Source organism: Polyodon spathula, chromosome 26 (genome assembly GCF_017654505.1).
Source record: "Polyodon spathula isolate WHYD16114869_AA chromosome 26, ASM1765450v1, whole genome shotgun sequence".
Taxonomy (NCBI): domain Eukaryota; kingdom Metazoa; phylum Chordata; class Actinopteri; order Acipenseriformes; family Polyodontidae; genus Polyodon; species Polyodon spathula.
The window spans coordinates 19,187,480-19,212,363 of record NC_054559.1 but is presented as its reverse complement, the minus strand read 5'-3'; the positions used below and the strand labels follow the sequence as shown (position 1 = coordinate 19,212,363).

General features: G+C 41.4%; 2 protein-coding genes across 5 annotated transcripts in view; both read right to left on the bottom strand.

Annotated features, from left to right (window-relative positions):
- Positions 1 to 13,765, bottom strand: part of LOC121300710 (lysine-specific demethylase 4B-like) — a 74,941-nt gene extending 61,176 nt beyond the window's left edge. Inside the window, exons 1-5 of one of the 4 annotated variants that reach the window (XM_041229431.1) lie at positions 13,640 to 13,765; positions 5,636 to 5,784; positions 4,973 to 5,148; positions 3,837 to 3,951; positions 2,774 to 2,967 (exon numbers count right to left, since the gene is read on the bottom strand). In XM_041229431.1, coding sequence (XP_041085365.1) covers positions 2,774 to 2,967; positions 3,837 to 3,951; positions 4,973 to 5,148; positions 5,636 to 5,784; positions 13,640 to 13,667 — 662 coding nt within the window. In that variant the 5' untranslated portion in view covers positions 13,668 to 13,765. Of the gene's footprint in view, positions 1 to 2,773; positions 2,968 to 3,836; positions 3,952 to 4,972; positions 5,149 to 5,635; positions 5,785 to 7,891; positions 7,972 to 13,639 lie in introns of those variants that run through there. The other 3 variants (XM_041229428.1, XM_041229430.1, XM_041229429.1) reach the window with 3 other exon arrangements.
- A 1,319-nt stretch (positions 13,766 to 15,084) lies between these two features.
- Positions 15,085 to 22,799, bottom strand: LOC121300546 (E3 ubiquitin-protein ligase UHRF1-like). Its single transcript, XM_041229116.1, has 17 exons — positions 22,698 to 22,799; positions 21,767 to 21,924; positions 21,097 to 21,348; positions 20,736 to 20,908; positions 20,041 to 20,256; positions 19,717 to 19,826; positions 19,212 to 19,398; positions 18,927 to 19,050; positions 18,717 to 18,824; positions 18,457 to 18,561; positions 18,127 to 18,233; positions 17,725 to 17,887; positions 17,458 to 17,595; positions 17,242 to 17,368; positions 16,814 to 16,965; positions 16,571 to 16,669; positions 15,085 to 16,386 (listed from the first exon to the last, which is right to left on the bottom strand). The coding sequence occupies exons 2-17, from the start codon at positions 21,917 to 21,919 to the stop codon at positions 16,240 to 16,242; spliced, it is 2,361 nt and encodes a 786-aa protein (XP_041085050.1). The 5' UTR covers positions 21,920 to 21,924; positions 22,698 to 22,799; the 3' UTR covers positions 15,085 to 16,239.
- Positions 22,800 to 24,884: the final 2,085 nt, after the last annotated feature.

Genomic DNA, 24,884 nt, shown 5'->3' with positions numbered 1-24,884 from the left:
CTCTAATAAAACGTTAAAATCTTCCTCAAGACAGAATCTATCTGCATGGCTTCTAATAACATGAACAGTTTGATATTTGACTGTTTCCCACCCAGTCTGCTCCAGTGCAAGGCCCTCATGATTTAGTTGAACCAGCTAATATAGTACAACTGCTACTGTGCAATACTGCTGTGGAAGAAAATCATTCACCACAAAGCAACATTTAGAGGCACTAAGCGACAGGCAACAGGACTCCCCACCTAGACTGATAAAACACCTTGCAGCGGACACAGTCAGCTTTACCTTACTGGAATTGCTTAAAATGCCTCATTTGGACACTGTCTCGGAAATGCTGCCTTGCCAAAGCTGCATGGCATTTTTCAAATCAAGAAACTGACTTTTAACAAGCTGCAATTAAAAGAGCTAGATGGAACTGTTCAAGGAATTGACTGGATGAGCCACAGCAAAGCAGTGCTGGTTTCAGGAATCCCAACCGCTTTCCCTTGACCAGAAGAAGCTTCTTTATCAGCCTGTCCGCACAGGTTTAATCACAGCGAGATTTCACAGCTAACAGTCAAACCGCTTTCCAACATATAAATCAAATGAGACCATGAGTTAAGAGAGACTGCATCAGAAAAAGCCATAAAACAGATTATCACAAATATAACGAAGAGCGCTCCTGTCATAAATCTGCCCAGGGAAGCAGAATTGAAGTGAAACCACATCTCCTGGTCCGAGGACAGGCATGGAGCTGCAGACAGCAAGTCACTCAGCCTGCCAATCTGTTACACTGCTTCCTATGTTGCAATTGTATCTGCCAGGATGCTTCATGGTGGCTCAGGAGACTTTTTCTAAATCCTATTAAAACTATCTCAACGCTGCAGACCAGGGCTAGGAAGAATCGACTCTACTACAGTAGTTTTTTTTTTTTTTTTTTTACACTGCCGTTACTATTTTAGGCTGTCCGCAATCATTTTGAGTGGTTCTCTGTTCCATTGCTCCAGTACTGAGTTTAGTTCTCTTCCCTTGATCTGTCTTTACCTGGCTGGCCTGGAGAATCCTAAAATGCCAAGACTGAACAGCATTTCAACTGTGCTAGCTCTGCCTCCTCAGCCTAGATATATAGGTAATGCGTGGGGGTGGAAAGGTTACACGGTCACATGATCTGAATAGAATGAGGGAGTCTGTTAGTTGCAACACTTTATCCACACAAAGCCAGGGCAGTTTTAGGGAAAACTGAACCCAGGACAAACAGAGCGATTTTCAACAAGTAATTCAATACATTTGAAGCTACTAAAATACTACAGTGTCTGGGATTTCGTGTTTTCTACATTATTATTTTTCCTGGGGTTTTCCCTGCTAGACTTCATTCACTCCTTCTTCCGGGATCTCAATCTAAGACTCTGATTATCTGAACCCCAAAGACTCCCCTTCACTTGGGCTGCAAGGTTTGTGTAAGAATCCAGTAGAAATGTATTTGGATCAGTCTTGTTCTTGGGTCTCGAACCCAATCCAGACCCTGACATCGCCACCCCAGTACGGAGCGGGTGGCATCTGCAGAAGCAAACTAATGCATCAGCTAATCAGCATACATTACATCTCCAACACAGGACAGGAACACTGCATGAAAAGATTTTTTTTTTTTTCTCAGCATTTATCTTGCAAGTGTGGCTGTGGGCACAAATGATTTATTAAGAGGTACATGAATGTCTACAAGCTGAATTTCTACAGAGAGAGACACCCTTTCCACTAGCTTCTGCCTGGCCGAATTATAGCAACTGTCATCTTTCCAAAGAGAATTATTATTTAATTTTATATATATATATATAAACAGTAATGCCAGCACTTTGCTATACCACAGCTCCCTCCAGTGACTGTGAAGCGACACTACAATGACTTGTGTCCACGTATAAAACCACACTGGGCTCTATATAAACCCTACTTTACCAGGAGCGTCTCCGAACACCTGCATGCATAAAAACAAAGGTAGCTAGCCCTACAGGACTGGGTTCAAAACCAACCTGAGGGTCACGTTTGGTGGCTCCTCTTCCTTCATAAGAAGACATTAAAATTATCCTCTAAAAATGATTGCGATTTAAAATCACGAGTTTGCGATTCCTCCTCACTCACACAGTTTTCCGTCGACTTTTTAAAATAAAGCCACTCCACAATCTGAATATTCTCTGCAGCTTTAAATGAAACTCGTTGATAGCACGATTGTCGTAAGTCGTTAATATCGCGCTTCGTGATAATCCTTCCAACCCTACAGCGAACGTGTTTCTAATATCCCCAATGCATTACCTAACGCACCTTGCTTTAAGAGCTCTAACTGCCTGCAGGAGCAGGAGGTCCCAACCAGCTGGTAAACCCGGATCAGTGATCATGTTTAGCATCTCGGGACCAGATGCAGCGCTTCTATTAGAGCTCGTCGGATTTAGTGCCTCATGTCGTGGAAAATACTAAGTGCGGATGCCAATGAGGAAATCAGAAAATCCTGGATTTGTGTGTCGGACGCACAGAGAGGGGGCAGAGGCACTGATGAGGTGATCAAAAATGCCTATGAAAAGGCTTGGAAATCGAAAAATTAGTCATTTTCCTTCTCCTATGGGTAATGCTTCTGTAATTAGCTTTGATTTTTTAGTTTTTTATGTAATAGCAGGTGGACGGGAGAGAAGGGGAGGGTGCAAGCCTGTCGCGATTCGCACGCAAGCAATAACCTATAAGTAAAAGGACTCCCAGCTCACTGGATTACAGACAGGTGGGCAGGCAGCAGCCAGTGGGGAGGGAGGCTCACCAGGACTTGGGCTCTCCGAAGTGCAGGTAGTTGATGCTGTACAGATCCATGTCCTCAGTGTGCCAGGCGAAGGTGGTCTTCCACATTCCGAAGTACAGGTAGGGGGTGTTGACTCCCTCGATCACGATGCCGCACTCCTGCTCCACCATGTCCAGCAGCGTGTTCAGCTTGCTGATGTTCCACTCCCGAATGCCCTGCAACGCAGCACAGTCACACACACAGCTCGACAGACACCCGGCGGCCACTAGAGGCCGCTGTTCTGCATGTATAAAACTAAGTGTAAGGATGGCTCCAAGTTCAACAGGACAGTATAGTTTTGTTTTAACTCGTATGAATTTCTGGTACTTAAAAGATGATACGGGTCAAAAAAGCTACCTAAATGCATTACTAACTACGGCCACCAGATAGGGATCACAGCACACCAAGAGGATCTTGCTGTGCATTTCCTGAAATGTACTTTTTTCGTTTTTATTGGGTTATGGTTTTCATTTTTCTTTCGTGTCTATCATTCTTTCACTGGGTCTTAATTCTGTCACCCTTAAACCATCTCCAAAGACAGAAACCACTTAGCATTCCCAACGCAGTGTGCAGTTAAAGCAGACTTGCTTCTAGTTTGAATACAGAATCTGTGCCTTTCTGAGAAGGCTGCAGGGCATGCCTGTCTCCACTAGGTGGCAGCAGATACATTTAATAAAAAATGTAAAAATGAATTTGTAAATGTATGTTCTCCTCTATGGCAAGTCAGTATTATTTAAATACCTGCTTTGACATATCATTCAGTAGTCTGCTAATTTCCTCTCTCCTTTACCAAGTATTTAATCTTTTCCGAAAAGGAAAAAGAGAAATATACCAGCATGTTGTTAAAGATGTTCAATGCTATTGTGAACACCAGCATGTAATGTAATTAATTGTATAACAGAAAACCAATAAAACTATATTAATAAATACATGCTATGACTGCCTCCAATACATCCCCTTTGCAAAAACGTGTATGTGCAAGTCCACGGTTTTTAGTTTTCCCAATAGAAAAGGCTAAATTAAAACCTGCCCATCTGCAACTCACTTTGTCGTACAGAGATCCGCTGATATCAGCTCCATAGATCGGGGACACAAAAGTCAGGTTCTTCCAGTATTTCCTCTCCAGATCCTCAAAGTCCTGGTGCCGAGGGGGGCAATACCTGCACACAAACCAGAGCCAAGATTACTGCCAGATTCAAAGTCTGCATTCCCTTCTGCAGCTATTCACAAAAGACAACCTGAAATCAATCGAAGTCCACTGTGTTCACCTTTTGTTCCATGCAAACGTATCTTAAATTTTCACCTAGTAAGCAAACCAGACAGCTTATCAGTAGTGTCAAAAAGGACAAGGTTGCTGTACAATGCAACTGGGGCACAAGTTCAATAAATCTGCACCAGTAAGTTATTTGCGTGAATTAAAAACACAACTCCTGTGCATCTACCACCAGCATGACTTTGACACAGCACGCAATGCCCATTGACGTATATAATTCCAGCAGATGGTCACACCACAGCACTTTGGAAAACATGTATGATGCAATGGAAAAATCACTGGTTTCTTCCTTCATTCGAAGCAGAAAGAAAAGCTCTCATAAAAAAGCATTTAAATGTGTTCGCGTCATTACTGTTGTTTTTACAAATCATTCCGACTTGCTTCAGCAGGGTTGAATGGAGACCTTAATCCTCTTAAAATACACAAGGAGATGAGCGCTTGCTCAAACAGTTTCTTCTGAAACACACTGGAGAGCGACTCGAGCATCACAAGGAGGAATGTTTGGATGACCAGCTCCAACCTGTCAATAAATTTTAAACCCTGTTTCGTGCAACAAATAATAAACGTTTATTTGTGGGACACATAGCTTAACTCTAAAAAGGTTTCTTTTTTTTTTTTTTACATGTTTTCAGCTTAAACCGTTGCAGATTTCAAGTTATCAGTAACATTTTATAAGTAGCTTGAACTCTGTAAATTTTTAAGAGTGGAGAACAATTAAAAAAAAAAGTCTAATTAAGCAAATGAGTGCAATTAAAAGGGTCTAGTTAAGCAACTGAGAGCAGAGTGGGAATGAAAACCAGAGAACACACAGGGCCCCCCCGAGGGCCGGGGTTGGGAAGCCCTGCCACGCGGTATCCCTGTTCCTGGGGGGAGGGGGGGGGGGGCTCGTTGGTTCAGGCTGTACGTACTTGTCACTGTTAGCCAGCTTGCGGTACTCCCCCACAGTCACAGGCTTCTTCTGGATGTTGTACTGTGTGAAGAGCCCAGACTGACCCGTCACCACCTGCACGATGGGCGCCGGGATCACCATCTCATCGATCGACTCGTATGACTGCCGCGGCCTCCACTCCTTGGGAGGGATTACCTGGGTCAGACAGAGAGAGTCTGTGTGTGTGTGTATACATGCGTTTATACTGCAGTCATACATACTGGAGTGCTTCCCACTATGGGCTATCAGTTACAAACAGAGCTACACACTTCATAAAGCTACAGCTACTGCCAAGAGTTTCATATCACTTAACGAGTTTTAGGAATGAAAGTGCTAGTGGAATTGGTTATGGTGCACATGGTAGACTTTTTATAAAAAGGAGTCTTAAAAAAAAAAAAAGTGGAGCAAGTTTAAAACCTTTACATCGTAAAGTTTAGGAAATGAAACTGAATCTAAATGGAAATGCAATTTCAGATCTCTGGTTCAAATGCATCCACGTGCCCTGGGTCAGTCACAGTCAACGCGGGGCACCGCTGACAACGTTTTTAAAAATAAGTTAGCAACTTAAGAACAGAGCTAGACGGACCGCTAGCTAAAGCTTACAACTACACAGAAATCAGATGCATCGACAGGGGGTGCTTACCTTGGCCAGCCCTGCTCTGTGTGCTCCCTGGGACTCGATGTACGCTATGTATTTCTCGAAATCCCGGAATTCCTCCATGGTGGGCCGGAACGTCATGATCTTGCAGCCTGGATTCTGGGCGTTGGGACTGGGGATCTCCGAGCCCATGCCTACAGCCGGTGAAATCAAACGGAGAGAAGGAGTCATTCAGCACAGCGTAGACAGAGTTACAAAGCAGGAGCAAGCGGTGCTTTGAAACCCATCGTTAATGGGGCTCCAGTCTTTCTCTGGCTGAAAATACTTCAAATGAAAAGAAAAGAATGATATTTTAATCCTAACTTGTTGCATCCCAGTTTATATTGTATTCTAGCAGTATTATTTGCACTTACTGTAAACTACACTATTTAAATATTAATCTTGCACTGTAACCCTGTACAGTCCTGCCCTGCAACACCTCTAAGTCACCTTGGATGGAGGAACCTGCCAACTCAATAAATTGTGGGATTCGATTACATTACCGGTTCTGATGAAGAGGAAGCACATTTGTAAAAAGGTGTTTAGCACACATTTTTATTTTCTATTTTATCCCAGCCGCCCGGTATGTAACTGCAAAAGACTTTCTTCTCGTGAAAATAGAATTCGTAAATTAATTTGTCTAAACAAAGCCCCCCCCCCCACCCCAAGACACTATCCCACAAGAACAGAGTTGACTTAATGAAACTAATTATATTTCCACTGTACCACAGATAACGTTGTGCAGTGAAGTTTAGCAGCACCCCCCACAGGAACAGCTCTGGGAGAGTGCTAATAAAAGCAGTACAGCTGCACTACCCCCCTCCCCGCTGGAACATGCAGTCCCAGGTAAGGGAGACAGGTGATGCTCACTACACCCGGACCAGGCTTTAGACCATGCGCTCCCCATCAGTTACCATAGAGAGTCCAGGGTAATTACAGCCCACAGATCATCACGTGCGACTGACTTTTTGGAAGCAAAAGAAAGATCTCCTACAAAGTCCTGCTTAAACCCCATTACCTCTGCAATCGCCCTAGACAGTACCAGTGTGTGTCCCAGTATTAAAGAAGCGACAACCAAGACTTTATACAATACATGGGTGTGCGCACACACCCACGTTTCCCCTGAAGGATGTGAAGGTATGAAAACGGCAGCTGTGAAAATATTTGGATACATTGAGAGCTGTGGTTTGTTAAGTCAAACCTGTTGCCATTACAATTAATTCCTGCATCTAATCTACTACCTGCCAGCCAGTACTGGGTAGGTAAATACAACCACTACAGATACCCCCAGTCAGTATAAGTGTGTATGCTTAGCACAACGACAGTATCTAAAGAGGGGGTGATCCTTTAAGTGGGAATACCTTGCACTGCACTCAATTAATCAAATTCAAACGCTGTTACTTGCCATCAAAAGGAGGGTTTTCAGGAAAGAACACAACTGCATTTTGGAAAACTGCTTATGATTCAAGTGCCTGCAAGTAAAGCGCGGGTATAAAATGCACAGGTACAATAGCTTCTGGGCCACATAAAACAATACAGGATTACTGGATCATTTTTAAAATTGCCATTTAATTACAACACATGGGATCACTCTCTCCCCACACGCACAGCCAAATCCCGCTCGGAGACTGAGGATTCTCCCAACACTTGCCATTGTCTTTTGCTTAGGAGCTGCTATTGGGTAAGGGGTAATGCAGCTCCAGAACATGCAATTTCCATTTACATTTTGCATGTTGATTTTATCCCCCAAACCCCTGCTATCAGCTTTACTGTGTGCCACATTCAAACGATGCTTAAAATGCAAGCCAGCCCGTCACTCTGTCTTTAAGAGCAAAAACCACCAACTCAACTTCAAAATTGAACCATTTGCTTTCGTTTTTTTTTTTTTTTTTTTTTGTTTTTTTTTTCAATGAATGAACCGGATGTTACAATACACTGAAGCCAGACATAAAAGATACAGTCCCACTTTTTTTGGCACAGAAAGAAAAAAAAAGAAAAACACATGTATTTGAAACTTCTCTGGCTGGCTGGTTATATTTATAAAAAGTTTTATAATAATCGGTAAGCAATTTTATTTATTTATTTATTTTTTTTAAATGGGCTCATCTAGTTGATATTTCCCCGAAATAAACCAGCTTGTAATTACAGGAAACACCCTCTCATTAACACCAGCAACAGAGCGCAACCACCAACACAAATTAACCGCCCCACCAAAACAAGCAACACAGAACTTCAGAACTCTGGCTGGAAAACAATGCTCACCAGAGATTATGAGAAATCCTGCATGGGTAGGGTGTGATAAACGAGAATGTAATCCCCTCCCGCAATGCTGGAGGCTTGGATAAACACCCCACCTCTCGGATGGGCATTCGATTCTCATATCAAACACCGCTAATAAGGAAAACTGTTAAAAAAAAAAAAATGTTTTAAAATCGGTAGATTATTGGGAAAGAAAATGCATAAAAACCGTTTCAGGAAGCACTAGAGGCTGTTGTATTAGGTGCAGGTGAAACTTCAGCTGAACCATTCTCCTTTCCAGATTATTATATTTCCTGCTCTGCCTCGCCACCTTGATCACAGTCTCCCGCAATCCAAAGCATCCAGTCAAACAAAAGGACAGATGGAGTCTCACAATGAACTGACACTGGAAACTAATGCAGGAGGAGGAGGAGGAGGAGGAGGAGGGACAGACCATTTGAATTAGGGGCACAGTAAAGCAGTCAGAGACTGGAGGTTAAAGGGGACAGTCCCAGTACAATGAGCCATCAACTGTGAAACAGGGGTCTATTTCAATAATCTGAACAGCGACGGATCTTAAATCCACCGCCCTGAAACTTGCAAAGCTGTCTTTCGTTTCCCTCTGTGTATTTGAATGATGTTTTAGGGCAATGATAGATACTGTACTGCTGTCTAGCTGGGACCCGGACCCCGTCCCAAGCACTAGTCACACACAATGCGGACCTGCTTTGGGACCTGTCAGACTACACAGACACTTCTTTCCTTGTGCTTTCGGTATCATGCAAGTCATCTGCGTGAAAACGGTTTTAAAAAACGTAGCTTTAAATGCTACAGGCGAAATTACAGTACGCATGTCACACAACCCAGACTTCTTAGACAAAAACAGGAAGATCAAGTTGATTTAAAAAAAAAAAAAAGCAGTTTACTGAGTCAAGCAAAGTGCTGTCGTTCACAGCATGCAGCCAGAGGAGACAGCGCACTCCCAACTCCAGGGGCCTTGCTGCAGAGAAAAAGCCTTGGATTTTCCTGAATCCTACCCTGCCCTAGGCTCAATCCATTGCAGTAAAGCAGATCCGATATTATCCCTAATTTTGGATGAAGACTTGAAATCTTAGACCCGATTTTCAGCATTCCCTTTAAAAGTCTCCTTCCTACAGGACTATCTAAAATAAATAAATAAAATAAAATACATAAAATGAGACAAATGCAATAAATTGCCTATTTTAATGGTCTAAAACAGCGACAAATTTTAATACGGCCATGCCTATGTAAAAAAACTGACCTCATTTTATGATTTTATTTTTAAGTTGTTAATAAGTATATCAATAAAATCATCCACGGGATTAATATATCATCAGTCATCCTTTAGGGGCAAAAAAAAGTGCACCGGGGGCAAAGTTTCGTACAGTGCTGTAAACCTGGGCCCTTCTGTTTCCGGTCACCACTCAAAATTTTGGTTAAAATCTAGAGTGCAGCCTGCAGGGATAGCGGAGACCAAACATTACCCTCTCTTCTTTCTGCTCACTCCAGCATCCCTGACTAGTGCCTCTGAGACACTAACCGAGAGAGAGAGATGCTCACTCACGCTGCCTACAGCAGTGTGTAATGCATTGTAACAGTGCCACAGCACAGGAACAGAAAGGTGCGTCTCTGAACTTTGCCATTACTCTGTGTTGTGAAACAACAACTGGATTTTCCACTTTCCTGCTTCCATGTCGTGTTGAAATTGCCCCACTGTTTAACTTGCAGCCTCTCTCTCTGTTTGAAGGACATACAGTGTGACAGTAAATATATGCTTAAGAGTAAACGGAAAGTACATGTATTTCACAAAAATGTTAAATTATTTTTTGACCTAAAAATTAAAAAGTACGGTAGTCTGTCACGTATCTGACTGCAGTGGGACTGGATCAAGGGCAGCAAAAACTCAGGATGAATGAATCCTGTTTTAAATACCATTACACACAGCTGGAATAATTACCGCATTCACACAATTATTGTTTTGAGATTCAGTTTTTATTAGGGCGCTCCCCTAAATCCCTGGTTTACAAAGCCACAGGATATTAATGCAGTGACAGAGTAGCCGTCTACCGTGTGGGTGTGTGCATTCGCTGCTGAGTGACAGGCAGGAGATCCAGACGGCGGGTGAAGTTGATACGCCCCCTGCAGGCAAACAGGATTAATTTACACAACACACTGAACAGCTAACGTGACACTACCAGCAACGGCAGCGCAAGGAGCGCATACAACACAGTGTACGAAAACTTGGGATCCACAATCTCTGAAATAATCTTCTCTGTTTAATAACAAACAAACTCGGGCTACTCGCCCGGCTGTCAGCGGTTTCGACTTGCTTACTGACTCTTCGGTAGCCAGCCCTGGTTCTCTCACACACATGCTGGCGGATTTCAGCTTCTTCAGACCGGTTGGCAGGTTGGTTTTGCTGCAGCCCCGAGACGAATAACTGGAGCCTGGACGACCCCTGCCTGAACACACCTACCTGCTGATTACATTCCACACCTGCTAATCACACACAGCAGACAGGCTCTCGCAGGAGCGTCACTTACTTCATTAATTAAATTAGTACAAAAACACACACTGTTTATAATCTACATTTGCACACAAAAACCCTCTTCAGGCGCAGGGTTCCTGCCCTGTTACCGTGTTGTATAAACTTCCATAGGTGTCGGTCATATACACAGCAGCAGACTGCACAGCTTTATGATAATTAAAAAAACCAACAACATTCAATTGCAAGCACAGCTCACTTTCCTGTAGCATTAGTGCTGTACACATGGGTGATGTTGCTGAAGAGCTTGATCATGGCGGACAAACGTTTAGGACGGACACACGCCGGATTACTAGAATGAGTTCTCATTGTAGCTCAGTGGAAAAGAGGTTCCAAAACCATCTGTTCCTGCCCTCATTTACCCTCAACATGCAGGTGTATGCAATATTAGGGTCACTGATACAGCTTACTGTTGTTATTTCACAGTACACTACTTATTGGAGACGGCTACTATTCCATTATACACGGCGGAGAAGGGAATCTGCGTTGAGGATTTGTGGTGGTCGCTTGCTGCAACTTTAACCTGCAGTGCTCCCAAAGATAAGCTCGAGTTTGCCTCCTGCGACCTCAATTTGGGAGAAACCAGAAAGTCCTGTAAGTTTAAAATTCCTGATAAGAGTTTAAGTTGGAAAGGGACACCGGTTTGTCATGTAATGCATGCCAAGTTATTACCCTCAGCAGTAGGTAATTATAAATGGCATATTTCAGTTCACTCATCATATGCAGAATTATTATTACACAATTCAAAACCTTGGACTCTCCTTAATTACCTACTGCAAGCTTCTGGAACATGCCCCATACCCTCCAACCTACAGCAAAGAAAAATGGGTACAGTAGTGAGGATACTACTGATGTTAACAATAATAATAATAAGGCTAGTGCAAATAAGATAGTTTGGTTTTTAAACTATAAAAACGATACATTATAAAACACAGCTCCAGGCAGGCATGTTGCATTATATATTTTTCAGAACTGATCAGTGTGTATTTTAGAGTGGGGAGGTTAGTTTATCGAGATCATAGATTTACCTTGATGGTGATTTTACTATAGTTTTTTTTTTTTGGCAGTACTACTGTATATTCTTCAAATTCTAGTAAGATTTCATAGAAGAGCATGAGGCCTGTTTTAAAGCACGCCTGTTTTTCACGGGTTATAATATCACAGCGAAGCAGAGTCACTGTCAGCATACTCCACAGAGAGCGGATTTCAGAATCTGGTTCACACGATCAAGCTGCGAGGATCCGGTACGGTACCGGAGAAGTCGATTCAGCTGGAGGGTATGAGGTTCGAGGCTCTGAACTGGACAGTCACGTGGCTCTAATTCAGCCTGGCTGCTTAAACTTGAGCCTGACCACCTGACTGCACAATGGTCAAAAGACAAGAACATCTATCCACTGCGTCAAAGTTTAACCACTCCCATTTACTACCCTGTGTCGCACACGTTGCTCAATATTCACAATAGTCAGGTAGCCCAAATTGCAATTTTTTTTTGTATAGAAAAATTGGCCTGCAGAACAAATATTAGGGTATATGCACTTAAAGAAATGGCAAAACTGTGTTAGCATTGCTTTGTATTCCAACATAATGCAGAATTATTCAGCAACAAAACAAAAATCAATTCACTTCCAATAGGATGCCAATTGTCTTCAAAATGCCAGCTAGGTTTAGATTTGAAAACGCGCCGCCCTTTACTAACATGTGTGCTTTCCCACCAATGCCACTCAACACAAAACCTGCATATGGCTACAGCACATTGAGCTGAGAGCACTGTGTGGTTTTTGGATGCAGGAATGCCAGGTGACAGTAATAAGTTGAGAGAACAAAAAGCAGGATTTGTGGGATGCATCTCAAGGCTTCATAACAGTGCCTACTTTGTAAACCCAGAGAAATGTTACATTTTGCATCCCTGCTTTCACAGTAACTACCTGCAACATGCTGCAACAACTGAATTAACGCACCAGGGGTAGTATCAACCCTGATATAGATTTACAATATTAAAAAATATTTGCATTACATGGCTGTATATAAACAGTGATTCAGTCAAATGTAACCATGGTCACACACCAGAAAGCTGCCCCTATGTTATGCACAATTCAATGCATGTTATCAACGCCATAAGATGTTTAAAGTATAGTACTATAGAGATCCGGGCACGCCTGCAGGCACTGTACATGTCAAAGACATGTTAGCACACATTTTAACAAAACACACATCATAAAAATTACTGATCAACACACAAACAACAGGCTCGAATAGCATATAGTACCTATTAAAAAAAAAAAAAAAACGATTATAAAAATGTTTAAAAATACTGATATTACTCCACGATATAGATCTTTTTTAAATAAATGAACAGGGGCCTCATTTAACTTAACTATCGCGGCGTCGAATAATTAAATGCAACCACTAGTGTAGACGTGCACCTCTGCATGCAAGAAATGTCAGTCAGGCGCATGCTGTACTATCTACAAATGTATGTTATATTTCATTAACAAGAGATATTGAAACAAGACATTAAAATAATAATAATAATAATACCACCGATATACGGCTACAATACTTTCACAGGTCAAAAAAAAAAAAAGCATGCTCCTTTTCTTGGCTAGTGCCAACCAGCAACACATTGTATTTACATGTACAATGACCTGCCTAGGCATGGGGTAGTTTGCATTACACTGGATACACGGTTGCAACCAAATAAGACAATAATAAGCAATAGTTACCGTACGCAAACATGTTTGGCTAACTCGATATATTATTAACCCGTGCAGAGCACAACACGGAGCCAATACGCTCAGAATAGGCGTGTGTTAGCAGAACAATCACCCCGTTTCTGTATGGATGATTATTACATGTCAGCAGTCCTAATACCCCCTGTGCAATCCATGCCTCAGATAACCTTACTGGCAGTGGCGGATTTGCATACTGTAGTTAATACCCGTGCTCAAACAAAACAGACACAATAATTACTGCAACATTTCCTATGGCTCTCCAAATGGCACAAGTTTTTTTTTTTTTTTTTTTTTGTCTGAAATTTCTAACCCCCCCCCATCCTTCCGATAAAAAAAAGTCAACACAACAACACCGCGACCGATAAAAAAAAACAAATGTTTGCATTGCTGTTCCCTTTTTGTTTGTTTGTTTGTTTGTTTGTTTGTTTGAGCAGCGCTCTCCGAACAGCACATAACGACGCGGGTTACACTAACCTCCCACTTTGCTCCGGTCGTCTCCCATCTTTTCTTTCTTTATTTTGCTCGGTTTCTCTTTCCCTTTACACCCCCGGCCGAACGATTATCGGCCAGTTTACCAGCGAGCGCACCGGGTCACGCCCACACGAGCCATTCCCTCGCTTGATTGGACCGTGTCAGCGCTGGCTAACGCCCACCGCGGTGCTGATGCGTTATTGGATAGATTCTTTAGTTGGCAGGTGGGGTAACCACTGATGAGCTAGAAGCGAAGTAATTGACATGTGAACACAGGCTTTCATTGGCCACTAGGAGTTGCTGAGATCCCCTTCCGCAACATTAAAGAGTTTCCATGCTTCCTTCTCGTCGGTCCATCAGAACCGAGCCTTGCAGAACCGAGCGTGGTATGAAACTGCACTGCTACGTGTGCCATGTTGGCTCTTACTGCTCCAAAGTGACCACTTTGCCATGCATTTTAGAGGCACAGTGGCGCCTAAGTTTACTTTTGAAGCCTTTATTTCAGAGACAAGGGAAGCAGATTTTCCATTTATTTGCAACCCTTCTAGCGTTTTTGTTTTGTTTTGTTGGCATGCAATGGGTTTGGCAAGCACCAGTGCACATTATCATTTATGAGACCAGTTTCAGCAATGAAGGGCGTGTGTTCCGGTCATTTCTCTAAATTCACAGGCTCGCTCGACTGTCAGTCCGTCAGTCAGTCCGTCCTTCGTGGGGTTTCGTTTCCATTTTTCAAACTCCGCCTTTTTTGGTGTTTCGATCACGTTCGGTCGCAATGCAAGCGAGTGCATGCAGTTAATCCCAACCAGCAGCGAGAGTCCGGACTGGCACATGCTGGTTGAAATCTCGCAGAGGTGTGGTCCGAGACCTCCAGCAGAAGAACCAGGTTTCATATTATTGGTCAGTGAAAAGCATTCACCGGCACATGCATCGGTAGACAAAGAAACATCTCGCCCTATCAAGACATAAGAAACCCTACACAGTTTCTCGCCATTAATACGCGATTTCAATGCAAAATGTACAGCTTCGAGTATCGATTATCCTCGTTTATAAACGCTGATTTACATAGCTTTACAGTTAGAGGCTGTTCCTTGCAGTTCAATTAAACCCAATGGCGCCTAGTGTTCACAGTTAATTGGGCCATCCGTATCAGTCCATTCACCATATTGCTAATGTGAAAACAGCTCTACATATCAATCTATCCCTCTGTACAAACACCTTGCAGTAACAAGACTTGGGTAGGACTGCTATGTGCTAGGAGTGTATATATGAAAGAAACTCAAACCTACCACTGGAACCTCAACTGAAAAAGATTTAACTTCTCAAACTCACCAGATAAAAATAAAATAAATAAAAACACAACACACCAAAAATAGGAGGCAGCAATGGGAAGTAAAAGTTAAACATTAATACAACATTTTATTAATAAAAAATAAAATCATACACATGAAGTCAAATACATGTCGCTGTAAGTGAAAGTCCAAATCAAATAAACTATTTCATAATTCAGAACCTTGCACATTGAGAGTAGGAATTGGCAAACAAAAAAAAAAAAAACTTAAAACAACAATTAGTCAACGATTTGCCAACACAAGCACTACGCATATACACTGTCCAGTATGCTGAATGGATGTGTCGAGGTATACAATTGCAAATGTTACTGACTTACAGAAGAAAAGAAACTGAGCACAACTTAGTTACCCATTTTATTTTGCAAAATGTACATTTCAGCACAAAAAGTATATTTTTACACTGGCTCTGATGGTAAAACAGAAGAGGCACACGTTGTTGCACCATGACTATTACATTAAATAAAAAAATGATACCAAGATGCAATGTATACAAGACACCAAAGGGCAAAAAAACTCAAGTGAGGAGTCACTGCAAAACCAAAACAATGCAAGTAACTAGCAGAGCTATAAACACCCTCTTCTCATAAAAGCAGGTTTAAATGAACAATTCAGTACTAGAATGGGGGGCACATCTCTTATAAAAAGGCACTTAAGGGCTTCACAAAGGTTTTTTTTTTTTTTTTTTTTTTTTTTTTTTATATTGCTTTTTTATATATCGCAAGCTAGAATAGACTTCCATTCTAAGTTTGCCCAGAGATAACAGGAAGGGCTGCTTGAGGTAGCATTCCAAAACTTTACTTTTGAAATCACTGCAACCTGGCTGCTATTGAGTTCCTATAAAAACTAATGTACAAATTGTGTTGCAGTGACTGAGCAACAAGGTTGTCATTGTGCGTTTTGTATTTTTGTTCCTGCACACTATCCCCTGCTGCAATGACTTTTCACCTCTACTGTGCCCCCTTTCACAGACACCCATTTATTAAGCAAGTTTGCAAATAAAGTAACACTAAACATCTGTAACCACTGTCCACAAAGTTAAACTGCAACATATTTACATTCTGAATGAAGGAAACAAATCTTGGGAAGGAAGGAGAGAGAAAAAGCAGCTGCATTTCACAACTATATACTTGACACACACCAACATGAAGGTACTGAAGGTGTGTAGTTTTAGTTTGAAAATTCCAATCGTTATTTCAGTTCATAAAATCTCCCCCCCTCCCCCTTTGTCATTTCTATGACAGAGTGGAGAAGTTGTCACCGGCCACTGCTGTATCCTGGAAAGAACTGGTTCAAAAGGCTTTGCAGTGGTTTGTTGACAGTCATGCTGTAGTTCTTGCCCAGATCATGCCGGCAAGCAGGACATGTGTAGACGTCGGCCTTGAACGAGCGCTGTAAACATTCCTGCAGGAGATGAGACAGCTGTGAGGTTTGGCTTACAGAAACTCATGGCTTAGTCTATTCTACAATCCTAAAATCACAAGAAAATTAGATTTGCACGTTTGCTACCAATTTAATTATAACTAATACAGAAATTGGTGTGGATAATCATGGTCTAGCTGTATACCTGAATTGTTCTTGAACTCACCCTGCAGACGTTATGCTGGCACTCTGTTGTGACTGGTTGAAAAACCACTTCCTGGCAGCAGATACACAGGAATACCTCTTCCACTTTATTCAGGAATTTCTGGGGAAAAAAACACAACACAATAGAATCAGCTGAAAACATTTCTCATTAAATGTTCCAACTACCGACACCATGAACACGTGATTAGCTGTAGAATGCAGAGCAGCATACAGTTTAGGATTTAAAGTCAACCCTGATACTTACCGGTCCTTCTTTGAGTGAGGTCAGAGCCTCATCCCAAACTTTCTTGTTGAGCTCATCCTCCTTAATAAGCCCTTTCTGCTCCTTTGTCAGTTTATATGCCTCCACTTTCATCTTTTTGGGTGTGCTTTTAACTGGGGAAGAAGTCTCCTTATCTGGTATATAGCAGCCCCCATCACAGTTGTAGAGTGGCAAAAAATAAATAAGCAAGCATATTAGGAAGTGCATTTTGTACTACAAGCAACTTACATTCAACTGTTTCGTCCACCTTATACAATGGATTGACAGATTTCACCAATAACTCCCACCTCCCAGAACATTGAAAATGTCCAATCTGTGACAACGGATCAACCATACAACGAAGTATTGTGTGTATAAATGGAAGACTGTTCAGTTGACAATACATAAAGGCGTGAAACAAGGTCACATACCTATTTGAGATTTTCTCTTTCTTTTGCCTTTGCTGGGAGTCTCCACCTCCTCCTCCTCCTCATCTTCCTTTTTGTTTTCTTTTTCCTTCTCCTTGGCAGCCTGAGCCTCCAAGTAGCCTTCTGGGTACTGATGGGTGTAAGGAGACAGCCTTAAGAATGAGGCTGAAGAGGAGGAACTGGGTCCAACAGCATATGATGGTTACTAAAAAGGACTACCTGCATAGTAAGCCCCAGCTTCTTTATCCTCTCCTTCCCATCTCTGGTCCATGGGGCTGGCTCATCATCATGTCGCTTTAATAAATACCTCCAGACCAAGAAGCCAGACTTTCCTTTCTCTGGCCAGTACTTCACAATCTGGAAAGGAATTTAATAAAGACATACAAGCTATTATGCAGCCATCTCAAATTCAAAGTACAACAAAACTTAATTACTGCATAGCTAAACTCCAGCAGTTGCCAGTACTCTCCACCAGCTCACACAAACCTTGTAGATGCCATCGTATCTGTTGCCATCCTCTGGGCTGTACTTGCTGTGCTTGCGTCCCTTAGAGGACCTGACCACACGGACTGGCTTCCCTGCTTTCCAGTCCTTGGCTTCGGCTCCATCCTTGTCATTCAAAGCAGCGTTGCAGTTTGAAGCCAAAGCTCTATTTAGAAGAAAGAAAAGTAGTAATATGGGATTCCAAATCCTGTTACTCTGCAATCCCACGCGGTACAGCCTGAACAAACATCAAGGGTCCACAGCACCCTAGCCTAACTTAAACTGCTGCCATTCCTTGTTCAGCCGCAAGGCTTTTCCAGTGGACCCACTTAACAGGCTTTTAGATAACCTCTTCAACTCAATCTTCAGACAGAGCAAGTAATAGCAATACTCCATTGTTCTGACCTGTTCATATTTGTGAGTTTCTGGTCACAAGACTGTTCAGCTGTACGCTTGTTTCCAGACAGATCACGGCCTCCAGATCCTGTATAGGTGAATTCATTGCCGGCATCCTAGGGTAAAAAGAGAGGCATGGAAATTTATGTGCATTTTTTCAGAAGGAAGCAGTAAAAGGTATAACCGTAAGGTTGGAGAGAGGCATTAAGTGAGTTAATTATATACACACATTAAAAAATGCCACCAACATTAACTATGGGACCGAGTAATTTCTTAAATGTTTTTATCCGCATTCCAACAGAGACCACAAATGTAGTTCCCAGTAATCCCTTAACTCACCACATCATCTTCATATCCCCCAGCCAAAACCAGCGAGTAGGCTCCATCGTTGCTCCTTCCATGAATACCTGCAACATGCGGCCTATGCACTCCCGACTCACTGACCTGTGAACAGCAGGATGCGGATTACTGGTTTGAATGCAACAATAGGAAAAAAACGTAACCTATTTATATTCCAGGTTGCTGCCTTTTCATCCAATTAGCAGCTTTACTGAAGACCCCTACTCTGCACAACTGCATGCAAATAAAATACCACTTACCTGCACCCTAAACTTCCACTGTGTCCCCACAGGAACTCCAGGGATTGGTCCATAGTGATTTGAAGGTACAATGGTGCACTGCTTTGTACGACCAACACAAGCCATGCCCTGGAGGAGGGAAAAATTTTAAAAAATTACAGCTATCTACTTGGCTTGACATTTGTACAAAAATACCAACTTGAAATTATGCAGTTAAATAGACAAACGTACCTTGCCCCAGTCTCTCTGGGTGGATGAGTTTGCAGAAGCCATCTTAGATTTCTTCTTGCTCTCCTTCAGCTTCTCTCCAGCTAAAACTACTTCACTTGCATCATTCCTACAGCTCGGGCAGTACCTAACAAATTAGACAAATTGGTCAAAGCCTGAAGACTTACATTTCACTTAACTGACTAGTCAGTCAGCAAGCAATAACTAAGACTTGAACGGTTTGATTTAGAAGCCATTGCACCATCCAAATTTTCCTGAAGCTAGTTAATGACTTCACTCATTACTTACCAGTCCTCATCATCTGGGATGGAGGTTAGGGGAGGGTCGAGACAGTACATATGGAAGGCCTGGTCACACTCATCACACAGAAGCTGTTTGTCTGGATCCTGCTTCACCCCACACACATGGCAGTTACACATGCGGCAGTTCTTCTTTGGGTCATCCTTGCAGTGCTTACACTCTGGGCCGTTTGATCCTGAAGAGGAAAGAGACCGAGCACTAGTTACAAATTTCTGGTCTTTTTAATTGTTTAGAAGGTACAAAAGCACCGTTATATCAGTCTCTCGGATTCAAGTTAGTGGATCGAAGAAGCGAGATAACTACACAAGTCCTGTTAATATACACAACAGTATTTTCAAAAACATACTATTTTTACAAGACTTGCTGTAATAAAAGACTTCAGAATATAAAGAAAACTGATCATAAAATCCACATTTCAATTTATAATGTACCACTATTCTGCAATAGCGCTATATTATGCAAAATCAGTAAATAGACGAAAGTTAATGCCTACTTTTCATGGGGCTCTCCAAAGCAGCACCCTCTGCACTTCCTGGCTCTTCAATTTTGTAGATTTCATTCACAAACATGATCTTACAGTCATTTAGAGAATCACCAGCATCTCTTAAAAAGATTAAGGACACATCTTACTAATTACACACAATCTAAATCATGCAACACAAACACAAAAACACGCATTTGGCAAAAAACTAAAAAAAAAGTAATCAGTTTGTTTACACACAATAGTTACATTGAGTTTGAATACATTAAGATCAAATATAGACTCAATTCACAGTCTGCATTTTCCACAAGTACAAGACAGAACTTATCAACCTACCCAAGCAATATCTTGCCATATATTTCACGTCCGGTGCGTGTTTCTCTCTTCCTCTGGATTTCTGCATCGTACCAAAAACCCCTCTCCTTGGGTTCATCAGGGTTGAAGTTCACCATAACTACCATGCCCACTTCTAGTTGGTGCCACTGGTACACTGTCCTGGCACGGGGGCGGACATCCTTCCCAGTCAGCTTCACAACACCATTCTCTGGATAACTGATTTGAAAAAAAGGAGAGAGTTTCAAGAGTGGACCTTTCAAAAAAGACAAGGGCTCAACAGCAATTCAGCCCATTAATAAGTTGCATTTAATACCAGAACATGCACCGCATAGCTTCCTACACTCCCATATGCCAGGGATGCAGATAAGACCCATTGCAAAAGTAACTTGAACTCTGCAACTTTAGTTGTGAACAATTAAAAGGCTTAATTAAGCAGATTAATGGTTCAATTAATGGTTCAGTTAAGGAACTGAGAGCACAGTTAGAATGAAAACCAGAAGACACGGGTCCCCAGGACCAGGGTTGGGAAGCCCTGCTCTAGATAAATCCAGACCTGTTTATTTAAGGAGTTACTGAAAGACTCGGCATACAATTACATGGAGTAGGTTTCCCAAAAAAAAAAAAAAAAAAAAAAAAAAAAACACACCACCACAAGACAAGAAGCTTTCCTATCATACATAAATAAAAAGCCTTACTCTTCATATTTGACGTGATACATAACCACGGTCTCCTCTTTGCTGGGCTTTGCAGAATCGCTTTTATCCTCTCCAGACTCGCTTGAACTCTTGGGTTCTTTAGTCACATTGAGAATCTGAGCTTCAAACCAGGCTCCCATATTCAGGTCACAGGCGTCCACAAACTCGTTAATCTAGGGGGGAATCAGCCAGGGGAGATGGTGACCTTCACCCAAAACTTCAATCACTTTGTGACAGTTGCCTGTCCAAATCAAGCAACAATCTCACCGATTAGACTATTTCTGAAATGTAGATATAAATTTAAACCAGATGTAGACGGTTATGCATTTTCACCATGCTCTACATTCATATAATAGGTTACCTTGTAGCAGCCGAATGCAGGCTCTACAGGATCAGACTGCGCAGAGGTGCCAGCCTGGCCTTCCACCTCCTCCCCGTTATTGGAGTTCTTGTCCGACTCGCTCTGGGCGGAGCCACAGCCAGAATCAGTATCAGAGAGCTCCGCCTCCTTCGGAACAGCTGGGGGGCAGTTAGGGACAGCCTGTCGGACCAGGAGCTGGACGATATCGTTCAATCCCACATTGTAGTCGAAGATGGTGTGGCTGTCTTCCATCTAGACAATGCAAAAAATATACTTCAAGTAAATCGCAAAATTTGCCATACATACGGGACTTAAGATGGCAATGTAAAAGCCTGATGTCTTATAGTCAAGTATTTACTAAGTAGTTTATGTAAAATTGTAGCCAGAAATCAGCTTTTCAACACTGTGCCCGCAGTGAATGGAAACGTGAAGGCTTCTTTACAACCCTTTGAGGAAAAAGCTTGTTGTATACTATACTCTAGTTAGCCGCAAGATGGCAGTACGACTTCCAAAAAAAGTAACATAAAAGCACCTAACACATGCAGACAAAGTGTCAGCTAGGTTGTCCAGTAATTCACTTCCCTCCTACAGTTCACAAACCAAGCTTATAGCTTATGTGAATGTTGGGGTTTTAAGAATGATGCGTTAAGATGCTAGAAAGACGGGTTACCTGCTTGCCCCTGTAAAAAAGCCTTTGCCTCTCGGGCTCCACTTTAAACAATTCCGCGATCTTGAGCCGGAGATCGTCAACCTTGGTCAGCTTAGAAAGGGAGTCGATCCGGTGGGTCTCCTTCCCATCCATAGTACGCACCTGGATCCACATGTTTCCTTGGAAGAAAAGTACATAGATATATATATATATATTTTTTTTCCCAGTTGTCAGGTCGTTGATCCGAGTAGTCCAGGAGAAGCACCGACTTGTTGTGGAGAAGGGAACCCAACTTCATAACACTTGCTATAATAAAAGGTGTCCACCATTTTGTATCCATACAGTACTACTCAACTTGTGAAAGCTGTAATTTACAGTAAACGCCTGCACAATTGTACAGCTTATTTTACTGCACAGCTGTATCTTATTCTTGACAAGACCGATGTAGCGAAAACGACGTTGAACACAAAGTGCAAAATGACCAACATTTCGATTTAATAAAGTGACAGCAAAAAGCACCGGTCCTTAGCTAACAAAACAAATACAACCCGGGATATTTGTGAACCATGTACACCTACTACACAGAGAAAGAGAAAAGAGAAAGAGTTTGACTTTGTTTGTTTGTTTGTTTGTTTGTTTGTTTTTAAGTTGCGTTTCCGGTCAATACGCGGGGTTTTAAACGTGACACAAAAGAAACGTTTTCTTTCAGAGATCACTTCGTTTAACTGCCGACATAATTAGACTGATGCTTCTTAATTACTGAGGTAATTAATGACAGTTTAAAGAAAACACGAGTCGGATTCTACTTGAGTTACTAACTGCAGCTCGTCAACTGTTTTGAATTCCCCAAAACAACTTTTCATTAAAAAAAAAAAAAATTAGGGTAAATCATATCATTTTTTTTTTTTTTTGTTATTATTATTTCTTTCGTTTTTTTTTGTTTTTTTTTTACCTTGTTTTAAACGCCTCCAGGTATTCACAAATAAAACACTTCCACACGGTTTCCCGTAAAAATCCGATCTAAAACTGGCGCTGCTCGAAATCAATGAGATTCTTCAACCGCGCTTCGCCCCGCCCAGCCTGCCGTCTCATTGGACACCCGATATCGACATCTGAGTTCCGATTGGACTGCGTACTTGTCGCTCTACATCGGGAAGGCGGTGCCTTTTCAGCCCGCGAAACTTTGGTCTCGCGCCCGCAGGCCGGCTTCCAAGTGTCCCCGCGCGAGAATATGCAAATTAATTATACTTGAGTGAAGGGAGGATGTCGATGTATGAAATCAGTGTTTAAACATTTTACATTACGGTTTAATTTTATTAATGCAATGTCTAGGTCTATGTATATAGAAATACAGTAATTGTACACTAGTTATAAAGATTAAAATCAATTGCGAATCATTGATTTATCACGTGAAACTGTGACCAATCTACAATATAATTGGATTATACCGTTTTAGCATCTTAAAGCGTATGATTATAATAATTATTAATTAATATTATTAGTAATAATGATTAATAAATATTTCATTATGTTTTTTTTTTTACTTTTTTTTTTTTTCTATTTTACCTGCTTAAACTTTACTTACTCTATACAACGCAACCTGTCTTTTACTGCTGGAGTCGGTTGCTATAATGCGCACAAAAGATGCCTCCGGCAAAGCCAGCATGTTTTGGGTTTGCGAGTTGGCCAAACGCCACATACATTAACCCACTGCTCTCGCTCGATAAGAATTTGTGCTCTGTACATCTTTTATGAAAGGGTGGGGATTTAACACAGAGCCTATTAGAAATAAGCGTCCCACCCCTAAAAAAAGCAATAACGTGTTTCTATTTTTAAAGCTGTTCCGTGGCTGTGCGGCGCGCGATGTTTTTTGTTTTTTTTTTTTTTTTTTTTTTGTGTTTTTTTTTTTTTTTTTTAGCGCCAAAGTAGCCTGAGCGTGTTGTGGTGCTGAACAGTCTGCTGTAGCCTACATTTGGCGGGAGGTGCTGTTGCCAATTTAAAAAAAACCCGCCCACGTTATCTACTGAAAGCATCAGCACCTAAAAAGAAAAAAAAAAAAAAAAAAAAACTGAACAAAAAAAATCATTAACGCGACAGCATCATTATTAGCATGATTCCAATAACTGTACATTCAAACGGCATGAATAGACTTCATGACAAAAATCTGTTCTGCTCCGTCTTGGTACGGTAAAACACAATGGCATGTGTGTGTGTTTTGTTTTTTTCGCCATAGCCTATCATTGCACTATTATTTTATGACAAAGCAGACCTTGTTGACAGCCCTGTTTGTTTATGTACCCAGAAACGAGTCTTCACTGTAGACAGGAAGCCTGTCTGCACAAGGCAGCTGCTGCTACAGATACCTCAACAGCTGGAAGTGAAAACCACTCTCAATGATACATAACTTCTAAAGAAGCGTTGCTTCTTCCCTCCTCTCTCTGGGTCCTGATCATTTCAACTTCTACCCAGCTGTTGCTGCCGGTCTTTGTCATAAGAGCCAAGTTGGGTATGTTTAACCGGGCACCAAAATGATACCACTGTATATACATTTAAAAAATGGTATGGTAATATGAGTTCAATAAAAAAGCTTGAGTGCTTTCTTTTAAAAGTAAAATGCAGCCAAGGTTATCATCAGATTGGTTAAAATAACTCCAAGTAAAATAATTTTTTAAAATAATAATTTATTATTATTATTATTATTATTATTATTATTATTATTATTATTATTATTAAAGGTAAATACAGCTGTTAATCTTACAAAACTGCCAACAACAAGCGACTTTTTTAAAAAGGTAATGTAAGTTGTGCCCTGTTAAAGATTTGGTAGCATTAAAAGTTGCGTATTGCATGCTGGTAGAAACCCTGTCACAATCTATCCCAAATGAATGTATTTCTTATTCTATTAATATAGCAACACTACAGTTTTGTTCATTGGCTTTCAACAACCCATATCTGTAACAAGGTCCGGGGAGACGCGGCATATATATATATATATATATATATATATATATATATATATATATATATATATATATATATATATATCCAGTGTGCTCTATAATTCAAACCATATGGAATCGAGATACTGGAAGTGAACTATTACAGTGTTCTAATAGCTGTCGTTATTTCAAATACAAGT

Coding starts and splice junctions, on each gene's coding strand:
- LOC121300546 (XM_041229116.1), bottom strand. CDS start 21,919: ATGTGGATCCAGGTGCGTACTATGGATGGGAAGGAGACCCACCGGATC. Junction 20,257..20,735: donor TATCACGTCAAATATGAAGA/GTAAGGCTTTTT, acceptor TTTTCAAATCAG/TTATCCAGAGAATGGTGTTG. Junction 16,670..16,813: donor CCTCACTCAAAGAAGGACCG/GTAAGTATCAGG, acceptor TTTTTTCCCCAG/AAATTCCTGAATAAAGTGGA.